The sequence below is a fragment of the Pongo abelii genome, chromosome 19, assembly GCF_028885655.2.
Source record: "Pongo abelii isolate AG06213 chromosome 19, NHGRI_mPonAbe1-v2.0_pri, whole genome shotgun sequence".
Taxonomy (NCBI): domain Eukaryota; kingdom Metazoa; phylum Chordata; class Mammalia; order Primates; family Hominidae; genus Pongo; species Pongo abelii.
Window position 1 is genome coordinate 2,565,144 of NC_072004.2, and position 17,518 is coordinate 2,582,661.

A 17,518-nucleotide genomic window follows, 5' to 3' on the forward strand; every position below is an offset into this window, starting at 1 on the left:
AGCCTCCCGAGTAGCTGGGATTACAGGCAGGCGCCACCACGCCCCGGTAAGTTTTCTATTTTTAGTAGAGACGGGGTTTCACCATGTTGGCCAGGGTGGTCTCGATCTCTTGACCTCGTGATCCGCCCACCTCGGCCTCCCAAAGTGATGGGATTACAGGCGTGAGCCACTGCGCCCGGCCGAGTAGTTTACTTTTTCAGGCATCACTTCTGGGTAGGTAGAACGGGTTTCCCAAGGGAGTAAGGCACAGAACGAGGCAATGAGCCGCCTGGTCTCTCAGCGCGTCAGTAGGACTCGGGGAGCCAGACTCCTCGCCCTGTGCTCCCCCGAAACCCGGCTCCTCGGCGCGGCGGGGAGAGACCCGGACGGGGAGAGGCCGCTGTCCCGCCCTTTCTGCGGGGCCGGCGCTGACCCGGCTCCAGCCGCCTCCAGGGGCGGGGTCTGAGCGCCGCACCCTCCCCGCGCCCTCCCCGCGAGCGCGCCCCGGACACCGGCCTGCGGCAGCCGAGCCTCCTCCACCGTGCGGCCCGCGGAGGGCAGGGAGCGGCCGGGCGAGGCATGGCGGGCCGCCGGGCGCCGGGGGAGAAGCGCTGGCAGCTGGTGCGCTGGTGAGTGGGCGCCGGGGGGCGCGGGGCCGAATGCGGGAGCGAACCCCGAGGCCCGGCCGGCGCGGGAAGCAGCGGGGCGCGGGCCCAAAGTTTCGTCCCGGGCTGAGGCTGCGGGGCCTGGGTGGGCGGAGGGGCGCCGGCTGCCTGGTCCCCACCACCCCCTCTGGTCCCCACCACCCCGCGTCCCCGCGCTGGGTCTCTGCGGCTCTCCAAAGAGATGGGCGACGGGGACCCTGTGCGAGCCGTCAGGCTTTGGGGGAACCCCGTCCCCCTCCCGCAGGGGCGCCCTTTCCCTGCACTTCAGCTTCCACGCTCGCACGGGGCTTCCGCCTTCCCCTTTGCCCCCTTCAGCTTTCCCATTTGTGCCTCCCTCCGTTCCTTCTGCCGCCCGGGGCAGGGCTCTGGATTTGGGCCCCAGAGGGCACCACCCACAGCCCCCAACCCCCGCGTGGAAAGGGGTGCTTTAGCCCCGAAACACAGGAGCCCCTGGGGGTGTGCACTCTGGGGACGGGGCGTAGAGAAGGGGGCCTAGGAGACAAGGGCAGGGGAGGGGTCCCCGTGTAGCGGGGCAGTCGCCCTTTCCCGCTCCGCAGTCCCGGCCCGCTGGGAAGTCAGAGCCTGCGGTGTCAGGTTACCGGACTGCAGGCTCAGAGGGTTTCAGACGCAGCGCTGTCGAGTCACCTGAGCTGGGCCCCCGAACCCACGTCCCAGGGGTCCAGGTGTCCGAATGTTCAGGACGGCTTCAGCCAGGGGCCTGACCTCTGCTTGGCGGCACTTGGAGCTTAGGGCAGCCTGCACAGCCCTTCCCGGACCTCGGAGGACTCCAAGATTCAAAAGAGAATGTCTGCCTGGGACTCCTCCCCATCCCAAATCATCCCATTCACAGCAGGGTCAGAGAGCAGCTTTGAAGGTACATTCTGTAGCCTGCATACGATGAACAACAATGTCATCAATAATAGCAACGTGGGCTTCCCCAGCACCTCCTGTGGCTCTGGAGTAGTCAGGATTCAGGCACACACTGAGAGGAAGGTATTAGCACCTCCATTTTACTAAAGATGAGGAAGCCGAGGGTCAGAGAGGGAAAAGGATTCAAGGTCACCCAACAAACGCATAGCAGAGGCAAGGTTTGAACCAGGTCTTGCTCAGGAGCTTAACTGCTCTTCTGTTTTGCTTATTTCCTGGATGGTTCCACCCAGCGTGGCCACACATCCAAGTTCACATTGTCAGAAAATCCCACAGTGTCAGAGCAGGAGATGCCACGGGGTTTCCAAGTATATTAGTTAGCAGTGGAATCACTCTTCAAGTGAAGCTCCAATAGAGAAATCAGATAAAAGTAGAATTAATCTCCTTTATTTAATTCTTTTTTTTGAGATAGGGTCTCACTCTGTCACCCAGGCTGGAGTGCAGTGGTGCAATCTCGGCTCACTGCAGTCTCCACCTCCCAGGCTCGAGTGATCCTCCCACCTCAGCCTCCCAAGTAGCTGGGACTACAGGCATGGGCCATCACACCCAGCTAATTTTTGTATTTTTTTGTAGAGGTGGGATTTCACCATATTGTCCATAGCTAGTCTCGAATTCCTGGGCTCAAGCAATCTACCCACTTCAGCCTCCCAAAGTGCTGGAATTACCGGCATGAGCCACCGCACCCCTGGCAGAGTTAATATACTTTTGAATTACCTCAGGGGAGCTGGGCAGTTAGTGTCCCTTTCCTCAAAATGACATAGCATTCCATCGCCCGACCACAGCGCCTGGCTCAAGGGTGGGCGTGTGACCTAGGTCAGGCCAGTGACATGACATCATGGGAACTGGGCTGGAACCACTGAGACACGGAAGCTCTGTTTCCATAGAGTGTTGATCTGGGCCACTGATGACCACCTTGCTGCCACAAGGACTAAAACTGGAACAGAGGGAGGCAGAGGTATAAAAAGAGTAGGACCACCCCAGCACCCCAGACCTTCCAGATCAGTTCCCTCACTTCACAGAAGAAATAGGAAGAGATTTAAGGCGTGGAGCTTGGATGCCTGTTTTGACTCATCCTCCCAACTCTTGCCCCTGGTACTGTCTGCTGGGTTGTTTCTTGGGCTGAACCTGATGACGCCTGAATTTTTTTTTTTTTTTTTGAGACGGAGTCTCGCACTGTCGCCCAGGCTGGAGTGCAGTGGTGCGATCTCGACTCACTGCAAGCTCTGCCTCCTGGGTTCACACCATTCTCCTGCCTCAGCCTCCTGAGTAGCTGGGACTACAGGCGCCCGCCACCACGCCCCGCTAATTTTTTGTATTTTTAGTAGAGACGGGGTTTCACCGTGTTAGCCAGGATGGTCTCGATCTCCTGACCTCGTGATCCGCCCGCCTCGGCCTCCCAAAGTGCTGGGATTACAGGCGTGAGCCATCGTGCCCGGCCCCCGCTTTTTTTTTTTTTTTTTTTTTTTTTGTGAGATGGAGTCTACCTCTGTTGCCCAGGCTGGAGTGCAGTGGTGCGATCTTGGCTCACTGCAACCTCTGCCTCCTGGGTTCAAGTGATTCCTCTGCCTCAGCCTCCTGCGTACCTGAGACTACAGGTGCGCACCACCACGCCTGGCTAATTTTTTGTATTTTAGTAGAGAGACGGTTTCACCATGTTGGCCAGGCTGGTCTGGATCTCCTGACCTTGTGATCCGCCTGCCTCGGCCTCCCAAAGTGCTGGGATTCCAAGTGTGAGCCACTGCGCCCAGCCGCGTGAATCATTTTTAGTGCCATAATTGGGTTTGGGGTCACCCCTCACCCCAGATAAAAGCTCATCTTTCTGAGAAGGTCCTGAAGATGTGACTTGAGTGGTTAGGCAGCCTGGCAGGGTGCACATCTGAGGCCGAGATACCCTCTGAATCCATGCCATGCTCCAGCCATGGCCAGCCGTGGCCAGCTGTGCTCCAGCCATGGCCATCTGTGGCCAGCGGTGGCCAGCCGTGGCCAGCCGTGCTCCAGCCGTGGCCAGCTGTGGCCAGCGGTGGCCAGCCGTGGCCAGCCGTGCTCCAGCGGTGGCCCCTGGATCTAGGACTTCCCACTGAGTCAGTTTACTTTCCCTTTTAATGAATCAGGATTCTTTCACTTGTAAATTGTAGAAATCAACTCAAACTGGCTTCAAAGAAAAAGGGAATTTATTGACTCACTGAACTGAAAAAACTCTAGGAGCTTTTCATGTTTCAGGCACAGCTAGATTCAGGAGCTCAAACAACGCCACTGAGGCTGGAGTGCAGTGGCGATCACAGCTCACTGCAGCCTCGACTTCCCAGGCCTGAGTGATCCTCCTTCATCAGCTTCCCATGTAGCTGGGGCCACAGGTGAGGGCCACCATTGAGAGCCACCACGTCTGGCTAACTTTTACATCTTTTTTTTTTTTTCTTTTTTTTGCAGAGATGGGGTCTTGCTATGTTGTCCAGGCTGGTCTCAAACTCCTGGGCTCAAGGGATCCTCCCACCTCGGCCTCCCAAAGTGCTGTGGCTACAGGCATGAGCCACTGTGCCCAGCCTTGCGTCATCATTCCTTTACCTAACCTCCACTGACAATCTTTCAAGTATTTTGAATATTTTGATATTATAAGCATTGTGGCAATGAACATTCTTGAATCTATATCTGTGCATACTTGTGCAAAGATAGTGGTTGGATACTTTATTATTTTTTATTTTTTGAGACAGAGTCTTGCTCTGTCACCCAGGATAGAGTGCAGTGGCTCAATCACAGCTCACTGTAGCCTCTACCCCCCCAGGCTCAGGTGATCCTTACACCTCAGCCCCCTGAGTAACTGGGACTACAGGCACGTGCCACCACGCCCAGCTAATTTTTTGTATTTTGTTTTTTGAAACAGAGTCTCACTCTTGTCGCCCAGGCTGGAGTGCAATGGTGCAACCTCGGCTCACTGCAATTTCTGCCTCCCAGGTTCAAGCAATTCTCCTGCCTCAGCCCCTGGAGTAGCTGGGATTACAGGCGCCTGCCACCACACCCGGCTAATTTTTATATTTTTAGTAGAGGTGGGGTTTCACCATGTTGGCCAGGCTGGTCTCAAACTCCTGACCTCAGGTGATCTGCCCGCCTTGGCCTCCCAAAATGCTGGGATTACAGGCATGAGCCACCACGCCCGGCCAATTCTTTGTATTTTTTATAGAAGCAGGTTTTCGCCATGTTGCCCAGGCTGGTCTGAAACTCCTGGGCTCAAGTGATGCATTTGCCTCCCAAAGTGTTGAGATTATAGATTTGAGCCACTGCGCCTGGCCCATGGTTGGATATATTCTTCAAAGTGAAATTGCAGGGTAAAAACATGTGCATATTGAAAAAGATATTGCCAACCTGACCTCCAAAGAAGTTGTACCATTTTATATTATCTCCAGTGATGTGTGAGATGCCAGTTTCTTCACAATTTTGCTCATGCTGCGATTAACAAACTTTAAAATCTTGGCCAGTCTCGCTGATGAAAAATGGTCTCTTGGACCATCCTGGCTAACACAGTGAAACCCCATCTCTACTAAAAATACAAGAAATTAGCCAGGCGTGGTGGCGGGCACCTGCAGTCCCAGCTACCGGGGAGGCTGAGGCAGGAGAATGGTGTGAACCCGGGAGGCAGAGCTTGCAGTGAGCTGAGATCGCGCCACTGCAGTCCAACCTGGGGGACAGAGCGAGACTCTGTCTCAAAAAAAAAAAAAACAAGAAAAAGAAAAAAAAAAAAGAAAAATGGTCTCGTTAACTTTCACTTTTTTTTGAGACGGAGTCTTGCTCTGTCGCCCAGGGTGGAGTGTAGTGGCACAATCTCAGCTCACTGCAGCCTCTGCCTCCTGGGTTCAAACAATTCTCCTTCCTCAGTCTCCTGAGTAGCTGAGATTACAGGTGTGTGCCACCACACCCGGCTAATTTTTGTATTTTTAGTAGAGGCAGGGTTTCACCATGTTGGCCAGGCTGGTCTTGAACTCCTGACCTCAGGTGATCCATCGACCTTGGCCTCCCAAAGTGCTGGGATTATAGGCGTGAGCCACCGGGCCTGGCCAACTTTCACTTTTCTTTTTTTTACTTACGGTAAACCTTAATTTTCCCTAATGTCCTTTCCCTGTTCTAGGGCCCCATTCAAGATACCGCATTACATTTAGTTCCTGTGCTTCCTTGAGCTCCTCTTAGCTGCGAAAGCTTCTCAGACTTTCCTTGTTTTTGATGACCTTGACAGTTTTTGAGGAGTACTGCCCATATTTTGTAGATTGCCACTCACTCAGTTGGGATTTATCTGATGTTTTTCTCATGATTAAACTGGGATTATGAATTTTGGGGAGGAGGATCATAGGGATGGGTGCCATTTTCTTTTTTTTCTTTTCTTTTCTTTCTTTTTTTTTTTTTTGAGACCGAGTTTCACTCTTGTTGTCCAGGCTGGAGTGCAATGGTGTGATCTCTGCACACTGCAACCTCTGCCTCCAGGGTTCAAGCAATTCTTCTGCCTCAGCCTCCCGAGTAGCTGGGATTACAGGCATGTGCCACCACGCCTGGCTAATTTTTTGTATTTTTAGTAGAGACGGGGTTTCTCCAGGTTGTCCAGGCTGGTCTCGAACTCACAACCTCAGGTGATCCGCCTGCCTAGGCCTCCCATAGTGCTGGGATTACAGGCGTGAGCCACTGCGCCCGGCCCATTTTCTTTTTTCTTTCTTTCTTTATTATTTTTTTTGAGACAGCGTCCTGCTCTGTTGCCCAGGCTGTAGTACAGTGGCACCATCTCAGCTCACTATAACCTCTGCCTCCCAGGGTCAAGCGATTCTCCTGCCTCAGCCTCCCGAGTAGCTGGGATTACAGGCGTGTGCCACCATGCCTAATTAATTTTTGTATTTTTAGAAGGGATGAGGTTTCACCTTGTTGGCCAGGCTGGTCTTGAACTCCTGACCTTAAATGATCCACCCATCTCGGCCTCCCAAAGTGCTGGGATTACAGGAGTGAGCCTCTGAACCCAGCCGGTGGGGTGCCATTTTCTCTTTTTGGTCTTTCTTTTTCTTTTTTTTTTTTTTGAGACGGAGTTTCACTCTTGTTGCCCAAGCTGGAGTGCAATGGTGTGATCTCAGCTCACTGCAATCTCCGCCCCCCGGGTTCAAGCGATTCTCTTGCTTCAGCCTCCCAAACAGCTGGGATTACAGGCATGCACCACCACTCCCAGCTAATTTTATATTTTTAGTAGAGATGGGGTTTCTCCATGTTGGCCAGGCTGGTTTCAGACTCCCAGGCTCAGGTGATCCGCCCGCCTCGGCCTCCCAACGTGCTGGGATTACAGGTGTGAGGCACTGCACCCGGCCAGGGGGGTGCCATTTTCATCATATCGTCAAAGGTATATAGAGTCGTCCCTTTGTATCCATGGGGGATTGGTTTCAGCACCCTTGGGGATACCAGAATTCAAGGATGCTCTAGTCCCTTGAGTAAAATGGTGAAGTACAGATTGCAGAATTTATTTGAGAAAATAAATACAATAAAATAAATAAATTGGTGCTGGGCATGGTAATGGGCACCAGCTGTGTATGAAGGTTCCAGTTTTTCCACATCCCCATCAACACTTCTTATTATCTCTATCTTTGCTTATAGCCATCCTAGTGAGTGTGAAATGGTGTCTCATTGTGGTTTTCATTTGCATTTCCCTGATGGCTGATGACGTCGAGCATCTTTTCATGTAGTTATTATATATCTTTTTTTCTTTTTTTTTTTTTGAGACGGAGTCTTGCTCTGTTGCCCAGGCTGGAGCTCAGTGGCGCAATCTCGGCTCACTGCAAGCTCCACCTCCCAGGTTCACACCATTCTCCTGTCTCAGCCTCCCAAGTAGCTGGGACTACAGGCGCCCACCACCATGCCCGGCTAATTTTTTGTATTATTTTAGTAGAGACGGGGTTTCACCGTGTTAGCCAGGATGGTCTCGATCTCCTGACTTCGTGATTCACCCACCTCGGCCTCCCCAAGTGCTGGAATTACAGGCGTGAGCCACCCCACCCGGCCATCCATTTATATGTCTTTTTTAGGGAAAGGGCTATTCAGATCCTTTGCCCATATTTAAATTGTGTTAGTTGTCTTTGTATTATTGAGTTGTAAAAGTTTCTTTTTTCTTTTTCTTTTTTTTTTTGAGACAGAATCTCACTCTATTGCCCAGGCTGGAGTGCAGTGGCACAATCTCGGCTCACTGCAACCTCCACTTCCCAGGTTCAAGTGATTCTCCTGCCTCAGCCTCCTGAATAGCTGGGATTACAGGCACCCACCACTATGCCTGGCTAATTTTTGTATTTTTGGTAGAGATAGGGTTTCACTATGCTGGCCAAGCTGGTCTCGAACTCCTTACCTCAGATGATCTACTTACCTTGGCCTCCCAAAGTGCTATGCTGGAATTACAGGTGTGAGCCACTGCATCCAGCCTGGGTTAGGATTTCAACATAGAAATTTTGTGGGGACACAAAAATTCGGGCCATAGCACTGGGTCTCTTCACTTCAAGTGATCCTCCTGCCTTAGCCTCCTTGGTAGCTGGGGCTATAGGTGCATGCCACCATACCTGGCTAATTATTTATCTTTTGTAGAGATAGGGTTTTGTCACGTTGACCCACGCTGGTCTTGAACTCCCGGACTCAAGCAATCCTCCTCCCTCAGCCTCTGAAACTACTGGGACTACAGGTGTGAGCCACCACACCCAGCCTTCTTGCCAAAGTTTGAGTGGCTGATAGTGATTGAAAAGGTTGGCCCTCTGTAGCAGTTACTCTCCTTCAGTGTAGTGTTCAGTGGGATTTCAGATACACGGTAAGGTGATAGGGAAGATAGTTGGGGATGGGCAGTTTATTTTTCCTTATATTCAATGCAATCCAATTCAGCAAACATATTTTCTACGTTAACAAGTTGGATTCGTTAGTGGGGATCATCTGTGTCAGAGCATTCCGAGGATGTAGTAAGTTGATCACTGTTGTTGCTGTGATTTTTACAGCAGGCTGGCTTCAAAGACCAGAGGGCTGCGTAAGGATGTTGTGGGGATTTCAGAGATGGATCAGATACAGGCTTTGTACTTCAGTGGGGAGACAGACAGGCACATAAATGTCCAGGCAGGCAGAGAGAAATGCTGTAATCAAGGTTAAGGAAGGCCGGGCGCGGCAGCTCATGCCTGGAATGCCAGCGCTTTGGGAGGCTGAGGCAGATGGATCTCCTGAAGTCAGGAATTCGAGACCAGCCTGGCCAACATGGTGCAACCCTGTCTCTACTAAAAATGCACAAATTAGCTGGGCGTGGTGGCGGGTGCCTGTAATCCCAGCTACTAGGGAGGCTGAGGCAGGAGAATCTCTTGAACCTGGGAGGCGGAGGTTGCAATGAGCTGAGATTGTACCACTGCACTCCAGCCTGGGTGACACAGCGAGACTCTGTCTCAAGAAAAAAAAAAAGAAAAAAGAATAAAAGAAAATCCCTCATTCACAGCCTCTGGGAGATGAGGGTGGAGAGCGGGAGGAGGGGAGGGGAGGCTGGGTGGGGCCAGGAGGTGGAGGCTTTGCACGTGGCCGGGGCTGTATTCCACCAGTGGAAAGGGTGAGTGATGGGGTTGGAGTGGGGGATGGCTCCTGAGTGAGCCTGCTCTTCTTTCAGCCTGGGGACCTGTGTGTGCCCGGTGGGGTCAAGGACAGCCTGATGTGATGTGTGGTCTGTCAGCCCGGGAGAGACCCTGTGCCTGTGCTGGGTCTCACGTCCTCATCTACAAAATAAAGCTGCTGGACCAGATGAGTGACTTCTTGGGATTTTTCTGGCCCTAGCAACCTGTGATGATGTCATAATCAGAAGATATCTTAAATTAAAAAAAAAGTTATTTACCTTTTAAAAAATATAAAATAGGCTGTGTGCAGTGGCTCACGCCTGTAATCCCAACACTTTGGGAGGCTGAGGCAGGCGGATCATTTGAGGTCAGGAATTTGAGACCAGCTTGGCCAGCATGGTGAAACCCTGTCTCTACTAAAAATACAAAAATTAGCCGGGCGTGGTGGTGGGCGCCTGTAATCCCAGCTACTCAGGAGGCTGAGGCAGGAGAATTGCTTGAACCTGGGAGGTGGAGGTTGCAGTGAGCCTAGATTGCGCCATTGCCTGGGCAACACAGCAAGACTCTGTCTCGAAAAATAAAAATAAGACCAGGCGCGGTGGCTTACGCCTGTAATCCTAGCACTTTGGGAGGCCGAGGCGGGTGGATCATGAGGTCAGGGGTTTGAGACCAGCCTGACCAACATGGTGAAACCCCGTCTCTACTAAAAGTACAAAAATTAGCTGGGCGTGGTGGCGGGCGCCTGTAATCCCAGCTACTCAGGAGGCTGAGGCAGGAGAATTGCTTGAACCTGGGAGGCGGAGGTTGCGGTGAGTCGAGATCACACCACGGCACTCCAGCTGGGGCGACAGAGTGAGACTCCATCTCAAAAATAAATAAATAAATAAATACATAAAAATAAAAATAAAAACAGTGAGATTCCGTCTCAAAAAAATAAAATAAAAAATAAAAATACAATATAGTCACATGGTTATCATTCGAAAGGGTCTAAAGCAGTGACAGGGCTCGCCAGGCACTAAGCTCCCTCCTCGGAGACAACCAGGTTTACCAGTTAATCAGTGTTATCAGTTTCTCCCATAGAGATGGCAAGAGCCTGTCACCCAAGGCTGAATTCCGAGGAACCCAAGGATGGGGAAAGTCAGGGACACTCATGCTCAGAATAGGATGGGATTAATCAGGTTGGGCTTCCTGGAGGAGCCTACTTTTGAGCCAGATTTTACAGGAGGGGAGTCACTTTGGGGCAGGAAGCAGGTCACAGAGGAGGGACATGTCCCAAATGGAAGTCATAATCTTTCCTCTCAAAGCTGTCCTTATCCAGTACAGATGGCTCCACAGCCAGCCACCTGCACAAACCAGGAACAGGGGAATGATGTTGCTGCCTGTCCTCTCACCTGTGTCCAACCCAGCACCAGGTCCTGCCAACACCACTTCCTTAGCACACTCTCAAGTCGCCCCATCTTACCTGAGCCAGGAGTGGTAGCTCACACCTGTTAATCCCAGCTACTCAGGAAGCTGAGGCAGGAGGATCGCTTGAGCCCAGGAGACCACCCTGGGCAACATATTGAGACCCTGTTTCTAAAAAACAAACAGAGAGGGCACGGTGGCTCACGCCTGTAATCCCAGCACTTTGAGAGGCTGAGGCAGGCAGATCATTTGAGGTCAGGAGATCGAGACCATCCTGGCTAACACGGTGAAACCCCGTCTCTACTAAAATAATACAAAAACTTAGCTGGGTGTGGTGGTGGGCGCCTGTAGTCCTAGCTACTTGGGAGGCTGAGGCAGGAGGATGGTGTGAACCCAGGAGGCGGAGCTTGCAGTGAGCAGAGATCGTGCCACTGGGCACTCCAGACTGGGCGACAGAGCGAGACTCCGTCTCAAAAAAAAAAAAAGAGTTTGAGCAAGAGCAGCCTGGCCAACATGGTGAAACCCCCTCTTTACTAAAAATACAAAAAAATGAGCCAGGCATGGTGCCGCGCCCCTGTAATCCCAGCTACTCGGGAGGCTGAGGCACGAGAATTGCTTGAACCCGGGAGGTGGAGGTTGCAGTGAGCCGAGATTGCGCCACTGCACTCCAGCCTGGGTGACAGAGTGAGACCCTGTCTCCAAACAAACAAACAAACAAAGCCGTCTAACCTGGCTGTCCTATTATTTTCCACCCAGCAGCCAGGATGATCTTCTCAACACACCCACTGCATTATGTGGAGGAGAGTGGAAAGAGACTGGCGAGGACAGATGCTGTGGCTGGGCGGCCATGGGGGCGGTGGCAGCCTTGTGCTCTGCAGCAACCCAACCTCTTTTAGATCCAGGACACTGTGCGTCCTCTGCACCCTGGAGCCCACTTTACCACGGCACCTTTCTCCCAGTGAGTCCTTACTACGAACTGAATGTTTGTGTCTCCTGAAATTCATAGGTTGAAATCCAAGCCCCGCACTGTGATGGGTTTAGGAGACGGGGCCTTTGGGTGGGAGAGAGGTCTTGAAAGTGGAGCCCTCGGCCGGGCGCAGTGGCTCACGCCTGTAATCCCAGCACTTTGGGAGGCCAAGGTGGGCGAGTCACCAGGATAGGAGTTCGAGACCAGCTTGGCCAACATGGCGAAAGCCCGTCTCTACTAAAAATACAAAAAATTGTCCCAGCTACAAGAGAGGCTGAGGCAGGAGAATGGCGTGAACCCGAGAGGCAGAGCTTGCAGTGAGCCGAGATCGTGCCACCGCACTCCAGCCTGGGCGACAGAGCGAGACTCCATCTCTAAACAACAACAACAACAACAACAACAACATTATTAGCTGGGCGTAGTGGTGGATGCCTGTAATCCCAGCTACTCAGGAGGCTGAGGCAGGAGAATTGCTTGAACCCAGGAGGTGGAGGTTGCGGTGAGCCAAGATCACGCCATTGCACTCCAGCGCAGGTGACAGAGAAAGACTCCATCTGAAAAAAAGAAAAAAAAGTGGAGCCCTCATGAATGGGATTAGTGTCCATATACGAAGACGCATGAGAGGGATGCTCTGTGTCCCTGCCATGTGAGGATGCAATGGGCGTCTGCACGCCAGGAAGAGGGCCCTCACCAGGCACTGGTGCCTCAACCTTAGGATGTCCCAGCCTCCAGAACTGAGAGATACACTTCTGTCATTTAAGCCATGCAGTCTATGCTATTTGTAGCAGCCCCGACTGTCTAACAGGGTCCTCCTTATCTTGTCCTTTAGAGCTCAGCTCAAACTGCCTCTCCCCGGGGAGGACTTATGGGAAGTCCCCTCCCCCAGCAAATACCCTGTGCCCCACTGGGCAACATCAGGGCAGCTGCACAGTTGTTTTTTTTTTTTTTTCATAGCACTTTATCCAGTTTGTAATGATACAGGCTGACAAGCAGTCATCCCCCGAGTCTTCTCCCATGTTAAAGATTTGGAATCGGTGGCCAGGCGTGGTGGCTCACACCTGTAATCCCAGCACTTTGAGAGACCGAGGTGGGTGGATCACGAGGTCAGGAGTTCGAGACCAGCCTGGCCAACGTGGTGAAACCCCGTTTCCAGTAAAAACACAAAAATTAACCGGGTGTGGTGACAGGTACCTGTAATCCCAGCTGCTCGGGAGGCTGAGGCAGGAGAATCACTTGAACCCGGGTGGCAGAGGTTGCAGTGAGTTGAGATCATGCCACTGCACTCCAGCCTGGGTGACAGAGTGAGACTCTGTCTCAAAAAAAAAAAAAAAAAAAAAAAAAAAAAAGTTGGAATAGGTAATCTCTCTCCTGTATGAGAAGATACGTTGTGAAAAGGTCACTTTCCCATATGCCCTCATCCACCCTCTTCTCTCTTCCCCCAACCCAGGAGGTGACTTTTATTAGCTTTTGTGTCTCCAGAGTTTCTATAGGTAAAGATAAGCGAGTGTGAACTCCCACTTTATTCCCTGCCTCCTTTTTAACGTCGATCACCCATGAGGCCTTGCACTTGATTTTTTCCTCTGAACAATGTGCCTTGGAGATCTTGGCAGGATAGCACATGGGAACACCCTCATTTACAACATCTTTTATGGCCGCACATGGTATTACTATATGGATGTACTATAATTTATTATAGCTTTTTTTTTTTTTTTGAGACGGACTCGCTCTGTCGCCCAGGCTGGAGTGCAGTGGCACGATCTTGGCTCACTGCAAGCTCCACCTCCCAGGTTCACGCTATTCTCCTGCCTCAGCCTCCCAAGTAGCTGGGACTACAGGCACCCACCACCACGCCCGGCTAATTTTTTTTGTATTTTTAGTAGACAAGGTTTCACCGTGTTAGCCAGGATGGTTTCGATCTCCTGACCTCGTGATCCGCCTGCCCCGGCCTCCCAAAGTGCTGGCATTACAGGCATGAGCCACTGCACCTGGCCAATTTATTATAGCTTTTTTATTTCTTTATTATAATTTATTTAGCTCCCTACTGAAGGGTGCATGGGTCGCCCTCAGTCTTTTGCTATTATAGACAATCCCACAGCAAGCATTGTCCACTTGCTGGAATCCCTAGGTAAATTCCCCAAAGAGGAGATTATTGGGATAAAAGGGAAATGCATTTGGAATTCAGACAGATGTTGTCAGGTTGTCCTCCAGAGCGGTTGTACCAAGTGACATTCCCACTGATAATGTATCAGAGTGCCTGTTTGTAATCATACATTTATTTATATGATTATTGGATGGTTCTCTCCCCACAGGAGGGCAGGGACTACATCAGTTTTGTTTATCATCATAGGCACTCAATAAATGTTGAATTAGGGTGGGCGTGATGGCTCATGCCTGTAATCCCAGAACTTTGGGAGGCCAAGGTGGGCAGATCACCTGAGGTCAGCAGTTCGAGACCAACCTGGCCAACATGGTGAAACCCCATCTCTACTAAAAATACAAAAATTAGCCGGGCATGGTGGTGGGTGCCTGTAATTCCAGCTACTCAGGAGACTGAGGGAGGAGAATCACATGAACCTGGGAGGCAGAGGTTGCAGTGAGCTGAGATCAAGCCATTGCACTCTAGGCTGGGCGACAAGAGCGAAACTCTGTCTCAAAAAAAAAAAAAAAAAAGTTGAATTAATGAGTAGATTCATGGTTCTTCCAGGAGGGGCTGCCCAGGGAAGGAGGGAGACCACCTTCCTTTTGTGTTCACTGTGCCCGGCCCAGCTTCCCTGATCCTTCCATAGAACAGCTGGGAGCCTGGGAGAGACCCTGGAGGTTCTAGAAGACCTAATCTTGACTGCTGACTCCTGACCCCTGCTCCAGAGCAGCCCTTCTCCTGCTGTGAAATCGAGAAGTCCATGGCTAGGCTCAGTGGTGCACTCCTGTAAACCCAGCACTTTGGGAGGCCCAGGCAGGAAGATCACTTGAGGCCAGGAGTTCAAGACCAGCCTGGGCAACATAGCAAGATCCTGTCTGTACAAAAAATTTAAAAAGAAAATTAGCTGGGTGGGGTGGCTTGTGCTTGCAGTCCTAGCTACTCAAGATACCGAGGCGAGAGGATTGCTTGAGTCCACAAGTTGGAGGCTTCAGTGAACTATAATTGCACTACTGCACTCTAGCCTGGATGAGAAAGTGAAACCATTTCTCTAAAAAAAAAAAAAAAAAAAAAAAAGTGGCTGGGCACAGTGGCTCATGCCTGTAATCCCAGCACTTTGGGAGGCCGAGGTGGGCAGATCACGAGGTCAGGAGATCGAGACCATCCTGGCTAACATGGTGAAACCCTGTCTGTACTAAAAATACAAAAAATTAGCCGGGCGTGGTGGTGGGCGCCTGTAGTCCCAGCTACTTGGGAGGCTGAGGCAGGAGAATGGCGTGAACCCGGCAGGCGGAGCTTGCAGTGAGCCGAGATCACGCCACTGCACTCCAGCCTGGGCAACAGAGTGAGACTCCGTCTCAAAAAAAATAATAATAAAATAAAAATAAAAAAAGGAAAAAAATAAATGCAATGTCTTAGCCCTATAAGGGGGCCTAAAGGATGAACCCTTGTCTGGTGCCTGAATTGCCTGCGTGCCCTCTGCTTACATACCTCCAGTGACAGGGAACTTACTCCTTCCAAGTGACTTCTTTCAGCTTCAGACAACTAACTTTTAGAAAGCTTTTCCATCTACTGCCAGGTGCAGTGGTTCACACCTGTAATCCCAGGACTTTGGGAGGCCGAGGCAGGTGGATCACTTGAGGTCAGGAATTTGAGACCAGCCTGGCCAACATGGTAAAACCCCGTCTCTACTAAAAATACAAAAATTAGCCAGGCATGGTGGTGGGTGCCTGTAATCCCAGCTACCTGGGAGGCTGAGGCAGGAGAATCACTTGAACTTGGGAGGTGGAGGTTGCAGTGAGCCAAAATCGCACCACTGCACTCCAGCCTGGGCAACAGAGAGAGACTCGGTCTCAAAACAAAAAAAAAAAAAAAAGAAGAAAAGAAAGCTTTTCCATTTATTGAGTTGAAATCTGATCCTTCTAGCTGCCTCCTCTTCAGGGAATCTTAGTGATGGCCCTCTGGAAACAGGGTTTTCTGGCAGATGAGGAGGGGGGATATTTGTAAACAGGTACCCCTCAGCAATTCTCCGGCAAGCAGGACTGACTCTCCCAAGGAGCTCTGCAGAGCTCGGTCATCTCCTCACTCTCTCCTGTCTTGCCCACAGGTACGTGCAGGAAGGGCGGTTCCGAATCGAGGAGAGGACACTGACAGCCTTCCAGTGGCTCTACAGCCCGCAGCAGCATCGCATCCTCAGCCGGGCTGACCTCGAGTCTCCCTCCAGGTAAAGGGGCCTTCTGCCTTGACCCTCACATTCTTTGGCCTCAGTCCAGGCCCCTCAGCTGGTACTTACGAAGTGAGCTCCGCACTGGTCCACAAATCCACCATGGGGAACTTTGCCCTCAGTGATGGGGAGGCCTTCTAGGAAAGAATTTATCAGCCTGGATGCTTGTCCCACCTCGAATGCACTGAGGCAACTCACTGCCTCTGCTTTCTCCTCTATAAAATGGATAGGATCATACTTTCCCTCCCTTCTCTTGGGAGATTATAAGTCTCCAGTGAAATATGACTGCAGAGATTTACAAAGCCTGGAGATTGGTCGGGTTCAGTGGCTCATGCCTGTAATCCCAACACTTTGGGAGGCTGAGGTGGGTGGATCACTTGAGGTAAGGAGTTCAAGACCAGCCTGGCCAATATGGTGAAAACTTGTCTCTACTAAAAATACAAAAATTAGCTGAGCATGGTGGCACATGCCTGTAATCCCAGCTACTCAGGATTGAGTAGCTGAGACAGGAGAATCTCTTGAACCCTGGAGGCAGAGGTTGCAGTGAGCCGCAGTTGCACCACTGCACTCCAGCCTGGGCAACAGAGGGAGACTCTGTCTCAAAAAACAAACAAACAAACAAACAACATAAAACAACAAAAAAACCAACAAAACAAAACAAAAGACCAAAGACTGGAGATCCCTGGTTCCTTCCTCTCTGGAGGGAGAGTGGCAGGTAAATTTGCTGGGCACCCTTTGCTTTGACCTGGAGCCAGCCCTGCCTTCTTTGTCCGCCTCGTTTCCCATGCCAGAGATTCCAGCTGGGATCCTGAGTCTGGGTAGGGGGCTGGGAGGTGAGGGCTTTTCCTGACCCAGATCCTTGCTCCAAGACCCCTGCCCACTCTTCCCCCAGCACTGGACACGTATGGCCAGCATCGGCAGTCACAACAGAGGTGTCCTGGCAACGCTTCTGCAGCCACAGTCCTTCCCAAGGCCTCTGCCACACCCGACCCGGGGCCTTTCTTTCCACTTTCCCCATCAAAGCCGTTTTTTTGTTTGTTTTGTTTTTTTTTTAGATGGAGTTTTGCTCTTGTCACCCAGGCTGGAGTGCAATGGCGCGATCTTGGCTCACTGCAACCTCTGCTCCTGGAGGCGATTCTCCTGCCTCAGCCTCCCGAGTAGCTGGGATTACAGACGCCTGTCACCATACTTGACTAATTTTTGTATTTTTAGTAGAGTCAGCGTTTCACCATCTTGGCCAGGCTGGTCTCAAACTCCTGATCTCAGGTGATCCACCCACCTCGGCCTCCGAAAGTGCTGGGATTACAAGTGTGAGCCACTGTGCCCGGCCACATAACTTCAGATTTCATACATGGGAAGGCTACATGCCAGAGGTCTTGAAGAAGAGTCTGCCATATAGTCACTGAGATAAGTGACTGAATTCATTTTTGTGATAGAATATTAATTCTTTTTTTAAGAAATAGGGTCTCACTCTGTTGCCCATGCTGGCCTTGAACCCCTGGGTTCAAGTGATCCTCCTGACTCAGCCACAATAGTTTTCTTTTTTTTGAGATGGAGTTTTGCTCTTGTTACCCAGGCTGGAGTGCAATGGCATGATCTTGGCTCACTGCAGCCTCCGCCTCCAGGGTTCAAGCGATTCTC

The 17,518-nt window shown here is 51.4% G+C and overlaps 1 protein-coding gene across 2 annotated transcripts in view; it reads left to right on the forward strand.

Annotated features, from left to right (window-relative positions):
- The first annotated feature begins 485 nt into the window (after positions 1 to 485).
- RAP1GAP2 (RAP1 GTPase activating protein 2) overlaps positions 486 to 17,518 on the forward strand; it is a 276,085-nt gene continuing 259,052 nt past the window's right edge. The window contains exons 1-2 of one of the 2 annotated variants that reach the window (XM_054535352.2): positions 486 to 608; positions 15,761 to 15,877. In XM_054535352.2, coding sequence (XP_054391327.1) covers positions 559 to 608; positions 15,761 to 15,877 — 167 coding nt within the window. In that variant the 5' untranslated portion in view covers positions 486 to 558. The remainder of the gene's footprint in view (positions 609 to 15,760; positions 15,878 to 17,518) is intronic. The other variant, XM_054535353.2, reaches the window with a different exon arrangement.